This window comes from Salvia hispanica, chromosome 6 (assembly GCF_023119035.1).
Source record: "Salvia hispanica cultivar TCC Black 2014 chromosome 6, UniMelb_Shisp_WGS_1.0, whole genome shotgun sequence".
NCBI lineage: Eukaryota > Viridiplantae > Streptophyta > Magnoliopsida > Lamiales > Lamiaceae > Salvia > Salvia hispanica.
Genome location: NC_062970.1, coordinates 22,305,388 through 22,331,754, shown reverse-complemented (window position 1 = coordinate 22,331,754; position 26,367 = coordinate 22,305,388). Strand labels below are relative to the sequence as shown.

General features: G+C 45.3%; 2 protein-coding genes and 15 non-coding genes across 17 annotated transcripts; 15 read left to right on the top strand and 2 right to left on the bottom strand.

The window, feature by feature from the left end:
* Positions 1-5,334: 5,334 nt before the first annotated feature.
* On the bottom strand, positions 5,335-6,074 carry LOC125197269 (dirigent protein 23-like). The gene has a single exon (XM_048095994.1). The coding sequence runs from the start codon at positions 6,031-6,033 to the stop codon at positions 5,467-5,469; it is 567 nt and encodes a 188-aa protein (XP_047951951.1). The 5' UTR covers positions 6,034-6,074; the 3' UTR covers positions 5,335-5,466.
* Positions 6,075-6,928: 854 nt separating this feature from the next.
* On the bottom strand, positions 6,929-7,744 carry LOC125197087 (dirigent protein 23-like). The gene has a single exon (XM_048095789.1). The coding sequence runs from the start codon at positions 7,620-7,622 to the stop codon at positions 7,056-7,058; it is 567 nt and encodes a 188-aa protein (XP_047951746.1). The 5' UTR covers positions 7,623-7,744; the 3' UTR covers positions 6,929-7,055.
* A 10,883-nt stretch (positions 7,745-18,627) lies between these two features.
* On the top strand, positions 18,628-18,746 carry LOC125197588. The gene has a single exon (XR_007172124.1). It is a non-coding gene; the product is annotated as a 5S ribosomal RNA (ribosomal RNA).
* A 398-nt stretch (positions 18,747-19,144) lies between these two features.
* Positions 19,145-19,263, top strand: LOC125197576. Its single transcript, XR_007172113.1, has one exon. It is a non-coding gene; the product is annotated as a 5S ribosomal RNA (ribosomal RNA).
* A 399-nt stretch (positions 19,264-19,662) lies between these two features.
* On the top strand, positions 19,663-19,781 carry LOC125197565. Its single transcript, XR_007172105.1, has one exon. It is a non-coding gene; the product is annotated as a 5S ribosomal RNA (ribosomal RNA).
* A 399-nt stretch (positions 19,782-20,180) lies between these two features.
* On the top strand, positions 20,181-20,299 carry LOC125197711. Its single transcript, XR_007172237.1, has one exon. It is a non-coding gene; the product is annotated as a 5S ribosomal RNA (ribosomal RNA).
* Positions 20,300-20,697: 398 nt separating this feature from the next.
* Positions 20,698-20,816, top strand: LOC125197699. Its single transcript, XR_007172226.1, has one exon. It is a non-coding gene; the product is annotated as a 5S ribosomal RNA (ribosomal RNA).
* A 399-nt stretch (positions 20,817-21,215) lies between these two features.
* Positions 21,216-21,334, top strand: LOC125197688. The gene has a single exon (XR_007172218.1). It is a non-coding gene; the product is annotated as a 5S ribosomal RNA (ribosomal RNA).
* Positions 21,335-21,731: 397 nt separating this feature from the next.
* On the top strand, positions 21,732-21,850 carry LOC125197672. Its single transcript, XR_007172204.1, has one exon. It is a non-coding gene; the product is annotated as a 5S ribosomal RNA (ribosomal RNA).
* Positions 21,851-22,247: 397 nt separating this feature from the next.
* Positions 22,248-22,366, top strand: LOC125197559. The gene has a single exon (XR_007172099.1). It is a non-coding gene; the product is annotated as a 5S ribosomal RNA (ribosomal RNA).
* Positions 22,367-22,765: 399 nt separating this feature from the next.
* Positions 22,766-22,884, top strand: LOC125197666. Its single transcript, XR_007172198.1, has one exon. It is a non-coding gene; the product is annotated as a 5S ribosomal RNA (ribosomal RNA).
* Positions 22,885-23,282: 398 nt separating this feature from the next.
* LOC125197621 lies at positions 23,283-23,401 on the top strand. Its single transcript, XR_007172156.1, has one exon. It is a non-coding gene; the product is annotated as a 5S ribosomal RNA (ribosomal RNA).
* A 395-nt stretch (positions 23,402-23,796) lies between these two features.
* On the top strand, positions 23,797-23,915 carry LOC125197654. The gene has a single exon (XR_007172187.1). It is a non-coding gene; the product is annotated as a 5S ribosomal RNA (ribosomal RNA).
* Positions 23,916-24,313: 398 nt separating this feature from the next.
* Positions 24,314-24,432, top strand: LOC125197682. The gene has a single exon (XR_007172212.1). It is a non-coding gene; the product is annotated as a 5S ribosomal RNA (ribosomal RNA).
* Positions 24,433-24,830: 398 nt separating this feature from the next.
* LOC125197632 lies at positions 24,831-24,949 on the top strand. Its single transcript, XR_007172165.1, has one exon. It is a non-coding gene; the product is annotated as a 5S ribosomal RNA (ribosomal RNA).
* Positions 24,950-25,344: 395 nt separating this feature from the next.
* Positions 25,345-25,463, top strand: LOC125197643. The gene has a single exon (XR_007172176.1). It is a non-coding gene; the product is annotated as a 5S ribosomal RNA (ribosomal RNA).
* A 398-nt stretch (positions 25,464-25,861) lies between these two features.
* Positions 25,862-25,980, top strand: LOC125197681. The gene has a single exon (XR_007172211.1). It is a non-coding gene; the product is annotated as a 5S ribosomal RNA (ribosomal RNA).
* The last annotated feature ends 387 nt before the right edge of the window (positions 25,981-26,367 follow it).

Sequence of the window (26,367 nt, the reverse complement as noted above, 5' to 3'; positions counted from 1 at the left end):
AAATGATGCATTAAAATGAAAATAACAATAACAATAGTAAATACCACGAACTTTTGAGTTGAGATAATTGCGTCCTTTTATGGGCATGAATATTAACTTTTTAAATTCTCAAATATAAGGTGTCACTATAATTGGAGAACAAAGAATTGAGAGAAATAACAAATTAAGCGTCATTCGGTTGTCAATGTTTAATTATGATTAAAGACCATGACTAGCTTATCTCTTATTCAGTTATATAATATTTTAAAAAGTTAAGTCAGTGATAATGTATCTTGACTTTATCTATAATATCAATATTAGATTATATATAATATTGATTATATATAATGTTTAACCATTTCACCTTTATCATTATAACTAATTTAATTCTAGACAAATCTTATTTATCCAATAATTTATACAAAGCGAACGCCACCTCGGTGGGCTAAAATAGTCCATAAATGACAAAACACGTTTGTATACAATGCAAAAGTATATCAAATCCAATTATTATTTTATCAATAAACTTCTTGTAATATTCTTTTTATAGAATATTGAAAAAGTGAAAAATATATTGTCTAGATATATATTGTAACGGCCCACTTTTTGAACTCTAATTTTTGAATCCTAAAATTTTTGCATTTAATACTTTTACTGTCGTGAAGTCCATGAATTAAATGACGAGTGCATTTGGTTACCTAGTTTTTATTGATGTTACATAGTTTTTATTTGAAATGTTGATTGTGCATTGATTGAGTCAATTTCTTTTACTACATGACGTGGCATATTGAATAATTGGCGCTTGGTGAATTTAATTGTTATTCGAATGTTTAGATTTATTGCCAAGGAGACAACTTGTTATACGAGTTTGAATTGATGATAGTGAAATTACAAATATAAAACTTAAATATTTCCATTTCTTGAGGAATATTTATTGGACTGAATTTCGTGTTGGGTACAATAAATTAAATAAATAATACAAATTCAATCTCATGAAAAATAAATTTAGTTTATACAATTAAAATTAAAAATACAAAGGTTCTTGCCTAGTTTAATTTAATTAAATCCTTGCACTCAAATTCTAATCCCTTATCTTTAGCCCAAAGTTGCTTCGCAAATTATCTCAATCTTTATCGATATGCCGTGTTTTTTTCTTTCAAATCTGCAAAATAACACCCCAAAATTAGACTCCAATTAGCAATAAGATGATTGAATTAGTGAAATCAAATTCCATATTTTCTCCCCTAATCACACGCCTTTTTCAACCCCTCCAACCCTAATCTGCTCTAATCCTACCGCCACTTCACCATAATACTCATTTCACAAATCAAATTTCTACCCACCCATTTTGCTTCTCTGATTTCTGCAAGAACTCTCAATAACATGACCAATTCATCAGAACTCACACTTAATCGAATTCAAGGTAATCTCGCAGAATTTTTCCCCTCTATTCTATAAGTTTTGACACCAACTCGTTAAACTCTTTCCGGCAGAAACCTAGAGACGAGGGAGCAGAAGCCATAAACCCTTTAGTTTGAAGCCAAACCGTTCCCAAATCGTCAAAGGTATAAACATTGATCCTAATTGAAACCTCTAATTGAAACTAAAGTGATAACTTATCTGCGGGACTGCTTCGGGGTGGAATCGGGGCTGCCGATCTTGACGCTAAAATAGCGTGATGGGCCGGACAGCCAGCGGCTGCTCTCGGACCCAGGCGTATGGCGGTGTTGGCAGCTGACCGAGGCTGGCGACTCGGACAGCGGTGTCTGTCCAATGGCGATGCCGCACCGGCTAAGTAGGTGTTGAAGAGGATGTCGAGTATATGTGCTGCCATGCTGAGCTGGAATCTTGTCAGTTCCGCATCAGTCGTGAGTCAGCTCAAGTGAATAAAAAGTTGCTTCTTTTCTCTCCCTTTGATGGAGATTCTATTATGAAATTCCACATGGTATCAGTGAAAATACATTCTTCCGCTTTATTTTTCTTCGTCAATTGATTGACGATGAACGGCCGTCGTGGTAATGGTGGTGGTGGAAATACCAGCGGTGGTAATGGCAATGGTGATCCTCCACAATTTGAAGATTTAACCAGCCCGTATTACTTACATCCGAGTGTTAATCCAACACTTCAGCTCGTTTCTCAGCCTCTAATTGGATCTAACTACACCAATTGGAGTCGCTCCGTGATTACTGCGTTGATCGCCAAAAACAAACTTCAGTTCGTCAATGAAGTGTTGCCTCGTCCAGACGATGGAGATCTGCTATTTTCATCTTGGATCTGCTGGAAGAGCATGGTTGTGTCTTGGCTTAGAAACTCTTTCACCTCAGATCTGTTCTAGCATAATGTACTTAGATGATGCTTGGGAGATATGGTCAGATCTACGTGATCACTTCTCTATATGCGATTCAACTTGCATCTATCAACTTCGCCAGAAAATCATGGTATTATCTCAAGGATGATATCAATGGCTATTTTACCGATCTGCGGATAGTTTGGGATGAGTATAAAAATACTCAGCCGGTTTCGTGGTGTACTTACAATACCTGCAGATGCCATAGCGCTACTAAATGGCGTAATCACCAAGAAGAAGAGCCTGTGATGCAATTTCCGATCGAGTTGAATGCTTCTTATTCTCAGATCCGCTCACATATCTTATATGTGGTTCCTTTAACTTCCCATGGTAGACCGTGTGCCATCTCATGTATGAGCAGATATGGTAGACGTCTATGAGAAATTGGTTGCGCAGCCGTAATTTTGAACGATGGAATATTTTGGTGTATCAAGCCTTTCTAAAGCTAAAACCTCGATGGTTACTTGACAATGGCATGATAAATAAATATTTTCGATAACCGCATTTTCAGCATAAGCATATTTTATAGTACTCAGTCATGCATGTACTTTCCTTGAGCGGCGACGAGCTGGGTGGTATTGAGCTTAAATTGAAGTCTTACTGGTAATTATTTCAAGTGTTGTTGTGTATTCATACATGACGTCACTTTTTCTTTTGAACGCTTCGGCTGAGATAATACAATTTTTCATAATTACGCTTTGAACCTCATTTACTCTTGGATTATTAATTATGATAACTAATGACTTGTATTTAAATGTTAAGCATCCCCCCCTCGTTATGTGAATAATAAATATATTGGTCAAACTCATTATTGAAGCCCTAGAATATTTCCCTTTCTTAAAGTCATATTAGTCGCAACCCCGCATTTATTAACCCTAGAAAGAGCGGTCGTGACATATATTTTGTGATTCACTATTTTTTTTAGTGACATTACTTTAGTAAATAAAATAAGGTTGTTTTTACATGTCCAAATAAAATAAAATGAAACTCCCTCTATTCTATATTAGGAGTTCTAATTGAGTCCTACTACAAATTGAAGAAATATAAATAAAAATTAGTGAAAAAGATAATAAAATGTGAGTCTCATTTTCATATATTAGTTTTATAATAAAATATAAGAATAAACTATAAGTAGAATGTAGTTAATTTAATGTAGGACCTATAACCAACTACGAAAGGAGTGAACCAACACTCTTAATATGGGACGAACTAAAATAGAAAACCGGTACTTCTAAAGTGAGACAAATAGAATATTATGTAAATTCCAAAGAATTGAAAGGTGCAACGATATGCACAAGTGTCCTTGATGTTTTCGGTTCAAAGTCTATATTTTCGTAATACATTATTTATTTTATTTTACACAAACAAAAGCATATTTTGATTAAATACTAACCAAATATGTCACGACCGCCCTTTCTAGGGTCAATAAATACGGGTGGTCGCAATGAGACTTTAAGAAAAGGGGAAACAATCTAGGGTTTCAATAAAGAGTATGACCAAATAATTAATATTCAAATATCAGAGGGAAAATTAGAGGCATGTCTTAAATCCAACGACAAACGGTTACTATTTCAAAATTTATGATCCAAGAGGAAAAAGGGGTTCAAAACATAATTGCGAAAAATAGTATTATCTCAGGGAAACCTTCCAAGAGTAAGAGTAGAATCGTGTATGAAGACATGACGACCCTCGGAATTTGAAATAAAATCCAACAATAATTCAGGTTCTACTCAACGCCACCCCAAGCTCGTCGCCGCTCAACCTGCACATAAGAAAAACACATGCAGGGCTAAGTACTACTCCCTCCGTCCCCCTTTAGCAGTCCCATTGACTTTTCTGCCTTCTTTTTGTAAAAATGAAAAAAAAATAGTTAAAGTGGAGAAATGGTAAAGTAAGACAAACAATAATGTAGATAAGACTCTTCTCGATATTATTCTCTCTCTTAATTAACCATTTCTCCTCTTTAACTATTTTTTATCATTTTTACAAAAAGAGGGCAGAAAAGTCAATGAGACTGCTAAAACGGGACAGAGGGAGTATAAAATAATTAGTGGACTCATGCCGAAAACAAGTTATCAAAAATATTTTATCTTTATTATGCCATTGTATGTAACCATCGGGGTTTTAGATTTTGAAAGGCCTGAGGCACCAAAATATTCCATTGTTCAAAATCGCGGTTGCGCAACCAATTTCCCATAGACGTTTACCATATCTGCTCATACATGACTTGCAATGTGGCCACAAACCAAGTCATGTATGAGCAGATATGGTAAATGTCTATGGAAAATTGGTTTGTCAGCGTACGGGTGTTAGCGTATGGGTTGGCCGGTCTAGTGACTTGGTTTGTGGCCTCATTCCAAGTCATGTATGAGCAGATATGATAAACGTCTACGGGAAATTGGTTGCGCAACCGCAATTTTGAACAATGGAATATTTTGGTGCCTCGGGCCTTTCAAAAGCTAATACCACAATGGTTACCTACAATGGGAGGATAAATATAAATATTTTTAATAACTTGTTTTCGGCATGAGTCCACTGAGTATTTTATAGTACTAAGTCCTGCATGTGTTTTCCCTATGCAGGTTGAGGGCGACGAGCTTGGGGTGGTGTTGAGTAGAACCTGAATTATTGTTGGATTTTATTCCGAACTCCGAGGGTCGTCGTGTCTTCATACACGACGCCACTCTTACTCTTGGATGCTTCCGCTGAGATTATACTATTTTTCGCAATTATGTTTTGAACCTCTTTTTCCTCTTGGATAATAAATTATGAAATAGTAACTGTTTGTCGTTAGATTTAAGACATGCCTCTAATTTTTCCTCTGATATTTTAATATTAATTATTTGGTTATACTCTTTATTGAAACCCTAGATTGTTTCCCCTTTTCTTAAAATCTCATTAGTCGCGACCACCCGCATTTATTGACCCTCTCGCAACAGTAGGTTATATTTCTTTCCATGGTGTGACAATGAATATTGCATATTGCCTATCTAATGAAACGCAAAGACGATAGAAGATGAGTAAACATTGAGAATAGAGTGGAATTAGTCTTCCAAAAACTCAATTCAACAAACGGAAAAATCAGCCTTGACTATTAAAACCATCAGTGTGTTATTTGAGTACTTTTTTCTATCAAGCTGTCATATATTGGTAGCAATAGTAACATTGTACCCAACAATAGCATCGCCGCTAGCATTGGCCGAATAGGTCTGTGCGATGGCGTAGCCGCGGGCCAGCCGGAAAAGCCCGGTCCCGCCCACAATAGACATCTCCCGCGGCGAATTCATCACTGAATTGATACTGAGAAGGCTCAAAGAGCTCCCATCATATATCCCATCAGTGAAAACGTAGCTAAGGGCCATGATCAAGTTCATCTCGGTCTGCCCGGCTGACCCGTACAGCCCCCGGGCCCGACCCACGAGCTTTGAAGATGGGTCAGGCCCCACGGTTAACGCATCATCGATCATCAAGAGGTTCCCGAAGAGATTGGGCGAGTTGCCACTTTGTAAAGGTTGAGCTATTTGGATTGCACTTGGGTTTTGCCCACTGAGTTTGTCGTGGAAATAAAATTGGAGAGTTGTGATCACTTGATCGCCCGAGTCAACTCGCTTGGCCCATGTCGATTGGTCGTTGCTTTGGGCATGAGCCGAATAGGCTATGGTTGAAGCAAGAATTATGAGACATGAAATTTGATTTTGGATTTTCATTTTTGGGGATGATAGTTTTGTTTCTTGATGAAATGTATCAAATTTAATGTTAATTAGGATATAGTATTTGTTTGGGGATTGGGTGGGCTTACACATATTTTTCTTGGGTAGTTGAGCTAATTCAACTTGGACGTATAAGTTGGTTAAGAAAAAGTCTTCTAGAATTTTTTGACAAAGTAGATGTGTGAATGTTGAAAAATCTTATGTTTTCATCAGAAATTGAAAAGTTGCCCACCAACCCCCATATGTAAAAGTGGAGAAGTTCTTATAGAGAGCTATGATGACATGTTATATTTTTATTAGTTTAGTTGGAATTATTTGAAAGAAGAAGAAACTACCTACCTATATAAGTAGTGGTTATTAATCATTACATGTTAAATTAACCTGCTGAATCATGATAAAATAAATTATTTTGGACAAGATGAAGTACATTCAATACTGGTTATCAGAGATTGGATTTAATGCATGTTTTTACTTAAGTGTGAATTTTGTATCGACAAAATTGGCCTCACCAAATGTGAAATCCACAAATTAAGTATTGCCTCAATTTCATAGTAGTAAAGTCATTTTTCCATTTTGAATGTTCCATATATAGTAATAGAGTCATTTTCTCTTACTTTATTATCTCTATTATTTCCACTCTGGTAGTTTATTACCTTTTTATTTAATATACATTACACACCTTTTTTTAATTTATGTGCCATAAAGAAATGCCACAAAATAGATGCAGTAGTACTTATATTAATAGAGTGCATAAGTAATAGTATCTTGCCAAAAAACAACCTAAACATCTATAGCTGGTGATAATATACCAAATAATAAACATTTTAATTAATTTTCAATAATTTTCATCAAAACATATGCATATTCAAGTCTCCAACATTAAACTCAATCGAGATCGGAATTTTTCATAGTTGTAATTAAGATTCCAATAGTAGATAGACATATCTTCTCATAAAAAAGAATAATACGAAACAAGTACATGTAATAACCATTACGATACAACATCACATCATCAACTCTCAAACATAAGTAACAATAGTAACATTGTATCCAACAATAGCATCTCCACTAGCATTAGCTTGGTATGTATTCGCAATCGCGTATCCCGGGGCAAGCCGAAAGAGCCCGGTGCCTCCGACCACGGCCATCTCCCGGCCCGATTTCATAACCGGGTTGAAACTAAGAAGGCTAAACGAGCTGCCATCATAGAAGCCATCAGTAAAGACATAGCTAAGGGCCATGATAAGCCCAAGGTCGGTCTGCCCGGCCGACCCATATAGGCCCCGGGCCCGCCCGATGAGCTTGGACGATGGTTCGGGCCCTTCGGTCAATGGGTCATCGATCATCCATAGACCACCAAACTGGGTGGACGAGGCGTTGGTTTCGGCAGCCTGGGCGATCCGAGTAGCTGTGGCGTTCGGGCCGCTAACTACGTCGTGGAAGTAGAATTGCAGGGTTGTGATCACTTCCTTTCCGGTTTCGTTGCGCTTGGCCCATGAGGTTTGATCACTTGTCTGGGATTGAACGCAAGTGAAAATGTTGGAAACAAGAATAATTATAAGTGTGATGAGATTTTGAAGTTTCATTTTGTGGTTGGAAGAATTGTGTTGTTGATGGTGTGAGATTTGTGTACGTATTGGGCATGGAAATGTGTTCTTTTTTTTTTTTATAAAAAAAATATTATTTATTGTGATGGAGCAGTTGCACTACTCTGGGTAGAGGCGGAAAATATGGAAATCTTTATATTGCGGTTTGATTTTTCCAGGTGTGGAAAATGGTTTACTTACGACTAACTTGATTTTTCTAAGTGTGGAAAATGGGAAATCTTTATGTTGGTTGACTCGGCTAAGAAAGGAACTTTTAATTGAATATAAGTAGTAGGGGGAAAATGGCTACTAGGCTACTTGGCTACTAGCAAGTAGGTGAGCTTTAAGGTAATTATATTACGAAAAGATTATCTTGTTGGTCTCTACATCTACTAGGCATGAATATTGAATATTTGGTAGAGTAGATAATAAATTAATAATAATACATACAAGAAATTAAACGTACCATCTATATTTCCGAAGAACGCTCGGTAGTACGTCATTGAAAAATACCATATTGAAAATATTACTGTTGAAGATAAAATATAAAGAGTTTTCATAGTTATAGAATTGAAAAACTGGAAAACAATATATTTTTATACTGGTTTGACTTATCTACTCGACTATATTTTAACGAAAATTATACCCGTAAATATAACAAGGAAGAGAGTTTTAGACTTAAGTACCTTGAAGCCATTTAATTATTCTATACTCCTGAAGACATAGAAGTAGATGTAGTGCAGTTTTTATAAATCTCAATCTAACAGGTTCAGAGGATTCAACTAGTTCACAAAGGCTATAAGATCGTGAATCTATCAGACAGGGGTCGTTGGGTGCACTCTACTTTCTTTAAAAACCTTAACCCACTGTACAATAACTAGCACAGGAAAGCAAAGGATCGATCCCACGAGGAAGGACGTGTTACGAAACTGCATTTTGGATGTTTTGGGAAGGGGTTGCCTGCTGCCATGCAATTTTTGGGGTTGAGAACTTAAAACTACTGGGTCTGAGAGATTTAAAAATCACTTTACTCTACCTACTGGGTCTAAGAAATGAGAACGTACGGAACATGCATGACTTGAGAAAACGAAATATATGAAAGTTTTAAAACAACTGGAGTTAACGGACTAGACGGACTTTCCTAATTTAGACAAACAAAGACAAAGCAAACAGTGGAGACCAATTTCCTTAAACGACCAGGGTCTGGAAAAACTGCAGAAAAGCAAAAGAACATGCAGAAAGTACTGACAAAAGCAGATATTACCCACAACCAAAAATAATTTCGCTCCCTGGGTTTTCGGTTTCTGTCATGCAGAAATCGCCAATAACTTGAGTTTTACCCGTCGGAATTCGTTCCAGTTTGTTTCATTGGATTCCTCGTGTCTTTTTCTTGCTTTCTAAAATTTTTAGTTTTATTTTGGTCGTCGTTTTTTTGGTTTTTTCATCGTTTTTTTTTGTTTTTTGGTTGGTGTGTCGCCTTCGCGGCGGTTGGTGGTGGCCGGACGGTTGAGTCGCGTCGTCACAACGTCTAGGGTGTTGCTGCTGGTTGGGAGGGCCGGTTGGAGTAGCCAGAGGAGAGCTATGGCGGTGGGGTTAGGTGGCGGCGCAAATTAGGGTTTCCTTTTTCTCTTTCGTTTTCCGGTCACGTCAATCGCCAGAGCTGGTTTGTCCGACCAGCTTTGGCTCTTGTTCTTCCTGTAGTTCAGTCTGAGGTGTGGGTGGTTCGTGTCCGTCGTCGGTGGCTGGTGTTGGTGGCCAAAGGTTGTTGGCGGCTAGGGATTTGGGTGTGTTTAACCCTAGGCGGCTAGGGTTCCACCGCTCCTGATGGCGGAGCTGTACGGTGATGAGGAAGGAGATGGTGGTGGTGGTATGGAGGGTTCTGGTCCAAGGTCGACTTCAGTGGTGATTCCGTCAGCGGCAGCAAACTTGGGTGCGGCGGGTGTTGATGGCCGCCTCGATGAGATAGTGGTGAACGATGATCTTGTTGCGCCGCCTCCTTCCGGGATTTTTGCTGATCGTATCTCGACAGATTGTGAGGTTTTTTCTACGTTCGAGACAGTTGGACGGGTGTCAAAGCTGGTTGGTTTATTCAGCCAAAATAACGATGGTCAACAGTGTCAATCTCCTACTTGGTTAGAGGATGATATCAATATTGATCAAGTTGAATCTCAAGCTCTCCAAATCAGTCCAACACAGCTGGAAGAAAATTTCGAGTATGTTAAAGACCAAGATGCCGGGGCTGTGGAAAATGCAACCAAATTGAATGTTACTATCCAAATGAACCCCAATACCTTTTCAAATATCCTTCATTCCATGTTTTCAGTAGACCCTGATCCCAATACTTCCCAAAAACCTGCCCGGAAGATTATAAACCCTTCACCTCTTTTAACCAAACGCTATATCCTCCCTTACAAGCCTCGTCATATCCCTATCCCTTTTAAAGCTTTGCGATCGATCCCCATCCCAACCTCACAAGCCAGCACATCTACACAAACCAAAAGCTTACTCTTTCCCTCCAAACCCCTGTCCCCGTCTGATCCCTCACGGCCCACCTTGGCCGTGATTTCGACCCAAACCAAAATCCCCAGCATTCCTGAAACAATCCCTCTCGATAGCTTCATGCACGAGTCTGATTCTGCCCCCCCTTTGCCGTAGCCTACCCCTGAGTCGATACACCCTAAAAAGTCTATGGCTAAGATCTTGCAAGGAGGACCTTCCGCCCCTGGTCCGAGAATTCTTGATGCCACACGGATCTGACAGAGGGGATCGATGAGTTTGAAAGATGGTATACCGTGTCTACATATTCCTGACACTGATAATAATGAACTTGCAGGTCGCATGGGACTCGCCTTGATTGGGAAGTTCTCACACTCCATCCCAGCCCCCAACTTGATTCGCAAGGCCCTTGTTAATTTCAATTTGAAAGGTACTTTGAAATGGAATTTTATTAATGCTAAGCATATCCTCATTACCGTTTCTGATAGTGAAGATTATGTGAAAATTTTGAGTGGTGCTAATAACAACAATGTGTGGTTTGTTGAGCATCACCCGATGAGAATGTTTAAATGGACCCCAGATTTTGACCTCTTTTTTGAAACTCCCATTGCTGCTGTGTGGTGTAATTTACATGCTTTGCCTATCCATTTATTTTATGAGTCCATGCTCTTTTCCATTGGTAAACTATTTCGCAATCCGATTCAGATTGATAATTACACTGCCACACGTGCACGTTTATCATATGCACGCATTTGCATCGAAATAGATATATCAAAGCCAGCACCAGAGAAGTACATTCTCCGGATTGGAGGGAAGGATGTTGTTTTGCAGGTGAAGTGGGACCCGATCCCGAAGTACTGCCCAGCCTGCAAGCATGTGGGTCATTTAGAGGAGCACTGTTATGCTTTTGGCAAGAGGCCGGCGCCTCCTAAGAAGGACTTCTCCAGACCGGCACCTATGAGACAGAGGCAGCATGAGGAGCAGAGACAGAATGTGGGTACAAGAGAGCAGGGGGTCCAGCCCCAGAGACCGGCCCCTCACAGATAGCCGGAGACTAGAGGAGATTAGGGGGGACAGTTGACCCGGGTTGGTAAGAATGGCACTCTCACGATCGAGACCGAGCAATCCAAGGATAAGAGGAAGCAAGTTGCGATACCCGGAAATACGGAGAAGGAACTGCAGAGGGTGAGGACTCAGACTGTTGCGGGAAGGATAGACTACATCCCCCGTGGCAGCCTATAGATTAGGGAGTCGGTTTTGGTCCAACACTCGAGCATGGTTGATCAACACACACCTATGATGGGAAAGAAGAAGATGAGACGGAGCCCAGAGAGTAGACAACGATATAGAGAAAAAAGACGTTTGAGGCAGCTGAAAGAGATGGAGGGATGTGCCGTGATAGAGTCAGAGGGTTCTGAGTTTGAGACGGACGATGGGGGGGAGACACGGAGTAGGACGAGATCTCTCTCTCCCACTTTCAGACGCAGCGGGCCTTCTGATATAGAGGGCGAATTGGGTCTAGATGTGCACAGCAACAGATTTGAGATTTCGGAGGACGAGGATCCGGTTGATGATGAGTCAGCCATGGCTATGGTCCTGTATGACGGGACCACGGATGCTCAGATTATTCACAAGGCCAGGAAGGCGAAGGGTATTCGGAATGGATCCGCCAGCAATGGGGGCTCGCCTATGGAGATCGCCGGCAATGGGGATCACCACCCTGCGATTGAAGCTCCGGTGAAGAAGGCGAGGGTTTCCACCTCGCGGCCTACCTGATTTGTTTCCTCATGTTGAGCCAGTTCCTAGTCTGGAACGCTCAGGGTGTGGCGAATGCCCACACCAGGAGGCACCTGAAGAATTTGATTAGAGATCACAAAATTTTATTTGCTGTTGTGATTGAGCCCCAACGGGTGGCACCGGCAGTGGGGAGGAACCTTCATGGGCTTCGATTTATTGGGGCCAATGTGAGCGGTCATATCTGGATTTTAGCTCATGAGGATTGGACGGTGGAGGTAGTTGACGACTCGAGACAGTTCCTACATGTCAAGGTCACGGCTGCAATATTCCCCTTCCGATCTTGATTGGGGAACATTGGACATCGGTGTTTGCGACGACGAGGGTGACCCACTTAGTGAGATTCAGCTCTGATCATGCCCCCTTGCTTGTGCGATGTCAGTTCTATGTTCAGACCATGAGACCGGCTTTCAGATTTCAGAACATGTGGGTAAAGCATGAAACATTCAAGACCGACATTGCTAGAGTTTGGGAGGAAGGAACAGGGTACAACGGAATGATGAACCTCCAGCTCAAGCTTATCAGAGTTAAGAAGTTCCTAAAGGTGTGGAACAGAGCGGTGTTCGGAAACATCCATCATAACCTAAGGGCGGCCGAGGAAGCGGTCCTACAGGCTCAGATCTTATATGACAGCACGCCCACACCAGCACACAGGTCCAACTTGAACAAAGCATCAGCGGAGCTCATACTTGTGACTAAGATGGAAGAGGAGTTCTGGAGGCAGAAGGTGACCATTAGATGGGCAGCGGAGGGAGAGAGGAACTCCAAGTTTTTTCATGGCTGGGTCAAGCAGAAGAGAGTCAAGTCTAGAATTCACAGCATAGAGGCAGATGGGCAGACCTTAACAGAGGAGACGGCGATTAGGGACTCTGCGGCAACCTTCTTCCAGCAGCTCTTGCCGTCTGATGTTGGAGATCTTGAGCAGCCAGATTTGTCCCTTATCCACAGCCTTCCGGATTCAGTGGACCAGGAAGCTTTGTGCTTGGCACCGCAGGAGAAGGAAGTTCAGGAGACCGTTTTTGGGATTAGCGGAGATAGCGTGCCGGGTCCTGATGGGTTCTCCTCCTTGTTCATCCAACACTGTTGGGACATTGTAGGGGGTGATGTGATTGCCGCTTTTGGGGACTTCTTCAGTGGGGCATTCATGCCTCGGAGCTTCACGGCAACGATGATCATTCTCATACCGAAGAAGCCGGATCCAGTCACGTGGGGAGATTATAGGCCAATAAGTCTCTGCAATGTCACGAATAAGATCATCACAAAGATCTTAGCAACGAGACTTGCACCTCTACTACCCCTCGTCATTGCACCGAATCAGAGTGGTTTTATTAAGGGGCGGCTAATTAGTGATAATGCCTTGCTTGCCCAGGAGCTGATACACGATTTGGGGAAGGAGCTCAACAGTAGAGGTAGGTCACCTAATCTGGCTCTCAAGCTAGATATGGCAAAGGCATACGAAAGAGTGTAGTGGCCTTTTCTGCTGAAAGTGCTTGAAAAGATGGGATTCTCGCCGGCTTGGGTGGGAATGATTAGCAGATGCATCTCGTCCTGCTGGTTCTCAGTCTTGGTGAATGGTGGTCCGGCAGGATTCTTTCAGTCCTCTAGGGGTTTGAGGCAGGGAGACCCGTTATCGCCTTCTCTTTTTGTGCTTGCGGCAGATTATCTCTCGCGATGTCTAGACTGATCAAGGGGGATAAGGAGATGGTTTACAGATGTCGCAAGAAGGCTCCGATTATCACCCATCTCTCATATGCTGATGATATCATCATTTTCTCTAGAGCTCACAGGGATGCGATGGAGAAGCTGGTGGGATGCCTGAATCACTACATTGTTGTATCTGGTCAGATGGTTAACAGTGGGAAGACTCACTTCTACTTGGTGGATGAGCATATGGAGTTTGCTGATGTTGTGGAGGAGGTTGGAGGCTTATAGAGAGGGGAGATGCCTTTCACATACCAGGGAGTGCCTATATTTCGAGGGGCGAGGAGAGCGGATCATCTTTTGCCTCTCAGGCAACGGATGTTAGACAGGATACACACTTGGTCCCATCGCCACCTCGCATTTGGGGGAAGACTTGCTCTGATTAAGAGCACACTGGCAGCTATCCCACTACATATATTACAGGTTATGAGTCCGCTGGTTGGGTTCCTATATGAGTTGGAGCAGATTCTCGCCAGATATTTTTGGGGAATAGTGGGGGAGAAGAGAAAGTTGCACTGGATCTCGTGGAGACAGATTTTCCTACTTGTGATGGAGGGGGGCCTGGGCATTCGCCGGTTTAGGGAGGTGGCGGTAGCTTTTGGGTTCAAGCTGTGGTGGAGGCTCCTTGCGCAGGATTCTCTCTGGGCCCAGTTCATGACCCAGAAGTACAAATCCTTCCTTTTCATTTGCATACATCTGCATGTTGGTCTCATGATAGTCCTACTTGGCGTCGTCTACGTCGTATTTGGTCATTCATGCATGATTATATTCGTTGGTCCTTGGGTGAGGGGAAGATCAGCTTTTGGGATGACGTCTGGCTTGGAGCTAGCTCCATCCAGAGTCTGTGCATCCCGGGATATGATCCCCCTCAATCCCAGGCCGTTGCATCATTCTGGCATGAGCATGCCCGGATATGCTGCATGACTTATATTTCAGGTTTGGCGTACCTCTTGATTTTGAGTCTGATCTGGGAGAGCATCCGGACGTGATTGCCGAAATATGAGATTTTGAGTCTAATCAGGAATGAGGGGATGACCCCCACCATCTCGATTTTTATTTGGACGTTGTTGTATGGGAGGCTGCCGGTGGATGAGAAGTTGCAACATCGAGGTATTGAGTTAGCGTCTAGATGTCAGTGTTTTCGTTTTCCCTCTATTGAGTCTTTTAGTCACGTCTTTCTTTCGAGTCAGTCGGTGATTTTTGTGTGGGAGTATTTCGATGCCTGGTTCCCCCCTCGCACACACCTATTCACACGCGTACTGATATTGCACATAGACTAGGTCACTGGCGGATGGCGTCTTTCTCTAGTGCTCCTACTATGCATATTAGTTTTATTATTCCGTTTTTGATCGTGTGGTTTCTTTGGACAGAGAGGAATAGCTACAAGCATCGTGGTCGGCCTTTCCATCACACTCATGTCATTTGGCAGGTCACTCATCATCTTCATACGTTCGTGTTGGCTGGCAAGATTACCCCGTTACACTGGAGGGGTTGCTCGACGTCGGTGGATTTCATGCCTTCTTCTCCTAGACAGCGTGTTCTGCGATCACTCATGGTCCTTTGGCATCCCACCGATGCCCCATGGGTGAAGCTGAATACAGATGGCGTCTTCTCATCAGCGACTCTGGAGGCGGGAGAGGGAGGATTGGTTCGTGGTACTGATGGAGGACTTATACGGGCCTTCTGTTCTCCGTTGGATGCATCTTCGAGCTTTGAGGCGGAGCTTGTGGCTCTCATTCGAGGTTTGGAGATGACCATGGAGTTCTCTACACACATTTGGATAGAGCTTGATTCAGCGGCTCTGGTTACTTTACTCACATATGGACGGCCTGGTTCTGCATTTTTTTGACATCATATGGCTTTGATCCGGAGGATGACATCTCAGCGGCAGGTTCGATTCTCACACATCTACAGAGAAGGAAACCATGCAGCCGACTTTCTTGTAGGTAGGGGGTTCAGACTCCTACTATGACATATTATGACTCTGTCTCTGCGCCTCGATACCTGAAGGCGCTTGTTAGGATGGACCAGCTGGGATATCCTAACTTCCGTTTTCGACGCAGAGATGTGGACATGCCAGGAATGCTTCCGAGTTTTCCAGAGATCAATCCTAAGGGAAACTGCCATGCCGTGCAGCTCCTGAGTGGGACTAATATCAACCTCCAGAAGCATCGGATCTAGGAAGGGGGAGAAAGGAGAAAGAAAAGGGGCCAACCAACCTGAGGCCGACCGTTGATCAGAAGCCAGCGACCGCTGCACCACCTCGCAGCGATTCGCCTGAACATCTCCAGATCGCTGAACCAGACTTGGACAGTGATACTGACCCACCGCCAGCGGCCGCTGCACCACTTCACAGCGGTCCGCTACCCGAGATTCAGATACCTGATCCGGTCTCCTCCAGTGCTCCCGTTATCCCATATCCCCAGAGGTTGAAGAGCAAGAAGTTAGATGCTCAGTTCACCAAGTTCTTGGAGGCAATAAGCAAGGTCCACATCAACATCCCATTGGTGGAAGCACTGCAACAGATGCCTAATTATGCCAAGTTCTTGAAGGATGTGGTGGCCAAGAAGAGGAAGTGGGGAAAGTACGAGACAGTGAACCTCACGGAGAACTGCAGTTCTATACTCCAAAAAGGGCTACCTACCAAGCACAAAGATCCAAAGAGTTTTACTCTATCTTGTGTTTTAGGAAATAATGTAGAGGGTAAGGCATTATGTGATTTGGGAGCAAGTATTGATTTGATGCCTCTATCTTTTTACAGGAAGCTCGACATTGACAATCTCTGCCCCACCTCGATCACCCTACAGATGGCAGATAGAACAACAACAACAACAACAACAACAAGGGGGATCGTCGAGGATGTTTTGGTAAGAGTTGGTGAATTCATTTTTCCCGCTGATTTTGTAGTGTTGGACATGCAGGAGGACAAGAAGGTACCCTTGATACTTGGGAGACCATTCCTAGCAACTGGAGGGGCCATGATAGATGTTCAAAAGGGGGAGCTGACATTGCGGTTATATAACGAAAGCATTACCTTTAACATTTATGATGCCCTGAAGTTCCATGGAAAGGAAGGAGCAGAAGGCTATTAAGAGTGCAATGTCATCTAAGTGGTCATGGATTGCGTGGGGGAGGTGGAAGTCACCTACCATCGGAACCAGGATCCCTTAGAATCGTGTCTAATGAATTCTCTCACACCCACTACTGACTCTTCATCTTGTGACACTAATGTTTATGCTATGATTGTAGAGCTTGAGATACTCCCCGAAAGAATCCCTCAATTGGGGAATACATGAAGGAACTGGCAGCGGAAGCGCGTTCGAGTTTCATAATTTAACAATTAATCGAACAAATAAATCACATAATAATCAGATCTATTTAGAAGATTATTTAGACAAAATCTATTCGCGTAATTCTCACATGTATCATGCTCATAACTTGAATTAATCATGCTTTAAGTATAATGAAAGAATAAAGTGCGGGGCTATTGATGGGTGCGATCATACCAGCACAAATGCACCGGATCCCATCAGAACTCCGAAATTAAGCGTGCTTGGGCGAGAATAGTACTAGGATGGTGTTGGAACTACCGCAGCGGAAGACACGGAAACCAAACAGGTCCTAGAATGGATCTATTAGGTGATTATGCATTTGACTCCAATTTCATGCAATAAACCTAGATCTATAGATATAACATCAAATAAACACATAATCATGCATATTCGATGTAGATTCGATTGTTACCTCATAATCCATCATTGGATTGACGTTGCTAGCTGCACCACCCGGAGATCCTTTGTTTATCGACCACGAATCTTCCGTACTATTCCTCGTCCTTGATTCTCCATCCGTGTGGGCGGATCTTAGAAAACCAATTAAATAACTTTGAATGGATCTAGGGAAACCCAATACAAACACCAAATTGTCTAGATCTAGTCCTATGAATTAGGATAGATCAAGAACAATAATCAAAACCCTAATTCTCTCTCGTGCTAGGCACGAAAATCGAGACCAAGAGAGAGAAGGAAGGAGGCGCCGATTTCAAGGCTAGGGTTAGGGTTTTTGTGTTGTCTTGGATTGTATGTTAGGGTTTCCCTTTCATTCATTATTTATAGTGGACCTTATTGGGCTAGTAAGGGGATCCATGGAATGACTTAAGTGTTGGGCTCACCCATTAGATAAATTACTAATTAAATCAAATGACCCATGATTTAATATATTATCAATGGAATATTATTTTATTCCACTAAAGAATAATATTGTACTCCCACTTAAATCACCAAATTACAAATAACTTGGGTCCATTTTATTTTATAATATTTCCCGCGTTTAAGATTATCTTGATCCATCAATTTAATTCTTTTGTCTGCTATGTGACTATAATTAAATTAATTCTCCAAAGAGTTTTTCTAGTTTGAAACTTTATTTATTATTCGTGGAATAAATTCCAACTGCGCAGATTTCTGAATAATAAATTCCTCTTTCAAACACCTCATTGGGGATCACCCTTTTAGGGATTTAATCATACCACACTGGGCACGCGAATTCTATGAAATAATATTCCAATACCTTCATGTGATGGGTGACCCCCTGGGAAGTCCTCGTGTTGCACCCCTTTTTGCGAGTGCGTTCATTTTTTTTTTTTTTTTCCGTTCAGTTGGTCTTGCTGTGGTCCGAAACTCGATTAGCGGTTGGCGAGTAAAAGGACAAAAAGGTACGACAATCTCCACGAGCCGGTGACGAGCGGGTCCCACAACCTTAAACGTGCCGAAAAACAGTAGCTGCGAACTAAAAGTGGCCGAAATGGCTCGAAACGGCCTCTTTTTGCTTCCCGGAGTAGCCACGGGCTGTACCCGTAGCTCAGCACGTGGGGCTCGGCGAGAGCTTCGCGGTGATATGCTGTGGGTCCCGTAACTCCTTCCGGATCAAAAGTTATGCCCGTCTGAAGGGTGGGGGATCAGAACCTGCGCACGGGAGCGTACGCTATGAAAGAATAAAGTGCGGGGCTATTGATGGGTGCGATCATACCAGCACTAATGCACCGGATCCCATCAGAACTCCGAAGTTAAGCGTGCTTGGGCGAGAGTAGTACTAGGATGGGTGACCCCCTGGGAAGTCCTCGTGTTGCACCCCTTTTTGCGAGTGCGTTCATTTTTTTTTTTATTTCCGTTCAGTTGGTCTTGCTGTGGTCCGAAACTCGATTAGCGGTTGGCGAGTACGAGGACAAAAAGGTACGACAATCTCCACGAGCCGGTGACGAGCGGGTCCCACAACCTTAAACGTGCCGAAAAACAGTAGCTGCGAACTAAAAGTGGCCGAAATGGCTCGAAACGGCCTCTTTTTGCTTCCCGGAGTAGCCACGGGCTGTACCCGTAGCTCAGCACGTGGGGCTCGGCGAGAGCTTCGCGGTGATATGCTGTGGGTCCCGTAACTCCTTCCGGATCAAAAGTTATGCCCGTCTGAAGGGTGGGGGATCAGAACCTGCGCACGGGAGCGTACGCTATGAAAGAATAAAGTGCGGGGCTATTGATGGGTGCGATCATACCAGCACTAATGCACCGGATCCCATCAGAACTCCGAAGTTAAGCGTGCTTGGGCGAGAGTAGTACTAGGATGGGTGACCCCCTGGGAAGTCCTCGTGTTGCACCCCTTTTTGCGAGTGCGTTCATTTTTTTTTTTTTTTTCCGTTCAGTTGGTCTTGCTGTGGTCCGAAACTCGATTAGCGGTTGGCGAGTACGAGGACAAAAAGGTACGACAATCTCCACGAGCCGGTGACGAGCGGGTCCCACAACCTTAAACGTGCCGAAAAACAGTAGCTGCGAACTAAAAGTGGCCGAAATGGCTCGAAACGGCCTCTTTTTGCTTCCCGGAGTAGCCACGGGCTGTACCCGTAGCTCAGCACGTGGGGCTCGGCGAGAGCTTCGCGGTGATATGCTGTGGGTCCCGTAACTCCTTCCGGATCAAAAGTTATGCCCGTCTGAAGGGTGGGGGATCAGAACCTGCGCACGGGAGCGTACGCTATGAAAGAATAAAGTGCGGGGCTATTGATGGGTGCGATCATACCAGCACTAATGCACCGGATCCCATCAGAACTCCGAAGTTAAGCGTGCTTGGGCGAGAGTAGTACTAGGATGGGTGACCCCCTGGGAAGTCCTCGTGTTGCACCCCTTTTTGCGAGTGCGTTCATTTTTTTTTTTTTTTTCCGTTCAGTTGGTCTTGCTGTGGTCCGAAACTCGATTAGCGGTTGGCGAGTAAAAGGACAAAAAGGTACGACAATCTCCACGAGCCGGTGATGAGCGGGTCCCACAACCTTAAACGTGCCGAAAAACAGTAGCTGCGAACTAAAAGTGGCCGAAATGGCTCGAAACGGCCTCTTTTTGCTTCCCGGAGTAGCCACGGGCTGTACCCGTAGCTCAGCACGTGGGGCTCGGCGAGAGCTTCGCGGTGATATGCTGTGGGTCCCGTAACTCCTTCCGGATCAAAAGTTATGCCCGTCTGAAGGGTGGGGGATCAGAACCTGCGCACGGGAGCGTACGCTATGAAAGAATAAAGTGCGGGGCTATTGATGGGTGCGATCATACCAGCACTAATGCACCGGATCCCATCAGAACTCCGAAGTTAAGCGTGCTTGGGCGAGAGTAGTACTAGGATGGGTGACCCCCTGGGAAGTCCTCGTGTTGCACCCCTCTTTTTGCGAGTGCGTTCATTTTTTTTTTTTTCCGTTCAGTTGGTCTTGCTGTGGTCCGAAACTCGATTAGCGGTTGGCGAGTAAAAGGAAAAAAAGGTACGACAATCTCCACGAGCCGGTGATGAGCGGGTCCCACAACCTTAAACGTGCCGAAAAACAGTAGCTGCGAACTAAAAGTGGCCGAAATGGCTCGAAACGGCCTCTTTTTGCTTCCCGGAGTAGCCACGGGCTGTACCCGTATCTCAGCACGTGGGGCTCGGCGAGAGCTTCGCGGTGATATGCTGTGGGTCCCGTAACTCCTTCCGGATCAAAAGTTATGCCCGTCTGAAGGGTGGGGGATCAGAACCTGCGCACGGGAGCGTACGCTATGAAAGAATAAAGTGCGGGGCTATTGATGGGTGCGATCATACCAGCACTAATGCACCGGATCCCATCAGAACTCCGAAGTTAAGCGTGCTTGGGCGAGAGTAGTACTAGGATGGGTGACCCCCTGGGAAGTCCTCGTGTTGCACCCCTTTTTGCGAGTGCGTTCATTTTTTTTTTTTTTTTCCGTTCAGTTGGTCTTGCTGTGGTCCGAAACTCGATTAGCGGTTGGCGAGTAAAAGGAAAAAAAGCTACGACAATCTCCACGAGCCGGTGATGAGCGGGTCCCACAACCTTAAACGTGCCGAAAAACAGTAGCTGCGAACTAAAAGTGGCCGAAATGGCTCGAAACGGCCTCTTTTTGCTTCCCGGAGTAGCCACGGGCTGTACCCGTATCTCAGCACGTGGGGCTCGGCGAGAGCTTCGCGGTGATATGCTGTGGGTCCCGTAACTCCTTCCGGATCAAAAGTTATGCCCGTCTGAAGGGTGGGGGATCAGAACCTGCGCACGGGAGCGTACGCTATGAAAGAATAAAGTGCGGGGCTATTGATGGGTGCGATCATACCAGCACTAATGCACCGGATCCCATCAGAACTCCGAAGTTAAGCGTGCTTGGGCGAGAGTAGTACTAGGATGGGTGACCCCCTGGGAAGTCCTCGTGTTGCACCCCTTTTTGCGAGTGCGTTCATTTTTTTTTTTTTTCCGTTCAGTTGGTCTTGCTGTGGTCCGAAACTCGATTAGCGGTTGGCGAGTAAAAGGAAAAAAAGGTACGACAATCTCCACGAGCCGGTGATGAGCGGGTCCCACAACCTTAAACGTGCCGAAAAACAGTAGCTGCGAACTAAAAGTGGCCGAAATGGCTCGAAACGGCCTCTTTTTGCTTCCCGGAGTAGCCACGGGCTGTACCCGTATCTCAGCACGTGGGGCTCGGCGAGAGCTTCGCGGTGATATGCTGTGGGTCCCGTAACTCCTTCCGGATCAAAAGTTATGCCCGTCTGAAGGGTGGGGGATCAGAACCTGCGCACGGGAGCGTACGCTATGAAAGAATAAAGTGCGGGGCTATTGATGGGTGCGATCATACCAGCACTAATGCACCGGATCCCATCAGAACTCCGAAGTTAAGCGTGCTTGGGCGAGAGTAGTACTAGGATGGGTGACCCCCTGGGAAGTCCTCGTGTTGCACCCCTTTTTGCGAGTGCGTTCATTTTTTTTTTTTTTCCGTTCAGTTGGTCTTGCTGTGGTCCGAAACTCGATTAGCGGTTGGCGAGTAAAAGGAAAAAAAGCTACGACAATCTCCACGAGCCGGTGATGAGCGGGTCCCACAACCTTAAACGTGCCGAAAAACAGTAGCTGCGAACTAAAAGTGGCCGAAATGGCTCGAAACGGCCTCTTTTTGCTTCCCGGAGTAGCCACGGGCTGTACCCGTATCTCAGCACGTGGGGCTCGGCGAGAGCTTCGCGGTGATATGCTGTGGGTCCCGTAACTCCTTCCGGATCAAAAGTTATGCCCGTCTGAAGGGTGGGGGATCAGAACCTGCGCACGGGAGCGTACGCTATGAAAGAATAAAGTGCGGGGCTATTGATGGGTGCGATCATACCAGCACTAATGCACCGGATCCCATCAGAACTCCGAAGTTAAGCGTGCTTGGGCGAGAGTAGTACTAGGATGGGTGACCCCCTGGGAAGACCTCGTGTTGCACCCCTTTTTGCGAAGTGCGTTCATTTTTATTTTTTTTTCCGTTCAGTTGGTCTTGCTGTGGTCCGAAACTCGATTAGCGGTTGGCGAGTAAAAGGAAAAAAAGCTACGACAATCTCCACGAGCCGGTGATGAGCGGGTCCTACAACCTTAAACGTGCCGAAAAACAGTAGCTGCGAACTAAAAGTGGCCGAAATGGCTCGAAACGGCCTCTTTTTGCTTCCCGGAGTAGCCACGGGCTGTACCCGTATCTCAGCACGTGCGGGTCGGCGAGAGCTTCGCGGTGATATGCTGTGGGTCCCGTAACTCCTTCCGGATCAAAAGTTATGCCCGTCTGAAGGGTGGGGGATCAGAACCTGCGCACGGGAGCGTACGCTATGAAAGAATAAAGTGCGGGGCTATTGATGGGTGCGATCATACCAGCACTAATGCACCGGATCCCATCAGAACTCCGAAGTTAAGCGTGCTTGGGCGAGAGTAGTACTAGGATGGGTGACCCCCTTGGAAGACCTCGTGTTGCACCTCTTTTTGCAAGTGCGTTCATTTTTATTTTTTTTTCCGTTCGGTTGGTCTTGCTGTGGTCCGAAACTCGATTAGCGGTTGGCGAGTAAAATGAAAAAAAGCTACGACAATCTCCACGAGCCGGTGATGAGCGGGTCCTACAACCTTAAACGTGCCGAAAAACAGTAGCTGCGAACTAAAAGTGGCCGAAATGGCTCGAAACGGCCTCTTTTTGTTTCCCGGAGTAGCCACGGGCTGTACCCGTATCTCTGCACGTGCGGGTCGGCGAGAGCTTCGCGGTGATATGCTGTGGGTCCCGTAACTCCTTCCGGATCAAAAGTTATGCCCGTCTGAAGGGTGGGGGATCAGAACCTGCGCACGGGAGCGTACGCTATGAAAGAATAAAGTGCGGGGCTATTGATGGGTGCGATCATACCAGCACTAATGCACCGGATCCCATCAGAACTCCGAAGTTAAGCGTGCTTGGGCGAGAGTAGTACTAGGATGGGTGACCCCCTGGGAAGTCCTCGTGTTGCACCCTTTTTTGCGAGTGCGTTCATTTTTTTTTTTTCCGTTCAGTTGGTCTTGCTGTGGTCCGAAACTCGATTAGCGGTTGGCGATTAAAAGGAAAAAAATGAACGACAATCTCCACGAGCCGGTGATGAGCGGGTCCAACAACCTTAAACGTGCCGAAAAATAGTAGCTGCGAACTAAAAGTGGCCGAAATGGCTCGAAATGGCCTCTTTTTGCTTCTCGGAGTAGCCACGAGCTGTACCCGTATCTCAGCACGTGGGGCTCGGCGAGAGCTTCGCGGTGATATGCTGTGGGTCCCGTAACTCCTTCCGGATCAAAAGTTATGCCCGTCTGAAGGGTGGGGGATCAGAACCTGCGCACGGGAGCGTACGCTATGAAAGAATAAAGTGCGGGGCTATTGATGGGTGCGATCATACCAGCACTAATGCACCGGATCCCATCAGAACTCCGAAGTTAAGCGTGCTTGGGCGAGAGTAGTACTAGGATGGGTGACCCCCTTGGAAGACCTCGTGTTGCACCTCTTTTTGCAAGTGCGTTCATTTTTATTTTTTTTTCCGTTCGGTTGGTCTTGCTGTGGTCCGAAACTCGATTAGCGGTTGGCGAGTAAAATGAAAAAAAGCTACGACAATCTCCACGAGCCGGTGATGAGCGGGTCCTACAACCTTAAACGTGCCGAAAAACAGTAGCTGCGAACTAAAAGTGGCCGAAATGGCTCGAAACGGCCTCTTTTTGTTTCCCGGAGTAGCCACGGGATGTACCCGTATCTCTGCACGTGCGGGTCGGCGAGAGCTTCGCGGTGATATGCTGTGGGTCCCGTAACTCCTTCCGGATCAAAAGTTATGCCCGTCTGAAGGGTGGGGGATCAGAACCTGCGCACGGGAGCGTACGCTATGAAAGAATAAAGTGCGGGGCTATTGATGGGTGCGATCGTACCAGCACTAATGCACCGGATCCCATCAGAACTCCGAAGTTAAGCGTGCTTGGGCGAGAGTAGTACTAGGATGGGTGACCCCCTTGGAAGACCTCGTGTTGCACCTCTTTTTGCAAGTGCGTTCATTTTTATTTTTTTTTCCGTTCGGTTGGTCTTGCTGTGGTCCGAAACTCGATTAGCGGTTGGCGAGTAAAATGAAAAAAAGCTACGACAATCTCCACGAGCCGGTGATGAGCGGGTCCTACAACCTTAAACGTGCCGAAAAACAGTAGCTGCGAACTAAAAGTGGCCGAAATGGCTCGAAACGGCCTCTTTTTGTTTCCCGGAGTAGCCACGGGATGTACCCGTATCTCTGCACGTGCGGGTCGGCGAGAGCTTCGCGGTGATATGCTGTGGGTCCCGTAACTCCTTCCGGATCAAAAGTTATGCCCGTCTGAAGGGTGGGGGATCAGAACCTGCGCACGGGAGCGTACGCTATGAAAGAATAAAGTGCGGGGCTATTGATGGGTGCGATCATACCAGCACTAATGCACCGGATCCCATCAGAACTCCGAAGTTAAGCGTGCTTGGGCGAGAGTAGTACTAGGATGGGTGATCCCCTGGGAAGTCCTCGTGTTGCACCCTTTTTTGCGAATGCGTTCATTTTTTTTATTTCCGTTCAGTTGGTCTTGCTGTGGTCCGAAACTCGATTAGAGGTTGGCGATTAAAAGGAAAAAAATGAACGACAATCTCCACTAGCCGGTGATGAGCGGGTCTCAAAACCTTAAACGTGCCGAAAAATAGTAGCTGCGAACTAAAAGTGGCCGAAATGGCTCGAAATGGCCTCTATTTGCTTCTCGTAGTAGCCACGAGCTGTACCCGTATCTCAGCACGTGGGGCTCGGCGAGAGCTTCGCGGTGATATGCTGTGGGTCCCGTAACTCCTTCCGGATCAAAATTTATGCCCGTCTGAAGGGTGGGGGATCAGAACCTGCGCACGGGAGCGTACGCTATGAAAGAATAAAGTGCGGGGCTATTGATGGGTGCGATCATACCAGCACTAATGCACCGGATCCCATCAGAACTCCGAAGTTAAGCGTGCTTGGGCGAGAGTAGTACTAGGATGGGTGACCCCCTTGGAAGACCTCGTGTTGCACCTCTTTTTGCAAGTGCGTTCATTTTTATTTTTTTTTCCGTTCGGTTGGTCTTGCTGTGGTCCGAAACTCGATTAGCGGTTGGCGAGTAAAATGAAAAAAAGCTACGACAATCTCCACGAGCCGGTGATGAGCGGGTCCTACAACCTTAAACGTGCCGAAAAACAGTAGCTGCGAACTAAAAGTGGCCGAAATGGCTCGAAACGGCCTCTTTTTGTTTCCCGGAGTAGCCACGGGATGTACCCGTATCTCTGCACGTGCGGGTCGGCGAGAGCTTCGCGGTGATATGCTGTGGGTCCCGTAACTCCTTCCGGATCAAAAGTTATGCCCGTCTGAAGGGTGGGGGATCAGAACCTGCGCACGGGAGCGTACGCTATGAAAGAATAAAGTGCGGGGCTATTGATGGGTGCGATCGTACCAGCACTAATGCACCGGATCCCATCAGAACTCCGAAGTTAAGCGTGCTTGGGCGAGAGTAGTACTAGGATGGGTGACCCCCTTGGAAGACCTCGTGTTGCACCTCTTTTTGCAAGTGCGTTCATTTTTATTTTTTTTTCCGTTCGGTTGGTCTTGCTGTGGTCCGAAACTCGATTAGCGGTTGGCGAGTAAAATGAAAAAAAGCTACGACAATCTCCACGAGCCGGTGATGAGCGGGTCCTACAACCTTAAACGTGCCGAAAAACAGTAGCTGCGAACTAAAAGTGGCCGAAATGGCTCGAAACGGCCTCTTTTTGTTTCCCGGAGTAGCCACGGGATGTACCCGTATCTCTGCACGTGCGGGTCGGCGAGAGCTTCGCGGTGATATGCTGTGGGTCCCGTAACTCCTTCCGGATCAAAAGTTATGCCCGTCTGAAGGGTGGGGGATCAGAACCTGCGCACGGGAGCGTACGCTATGAAAGAATAAAGTGCG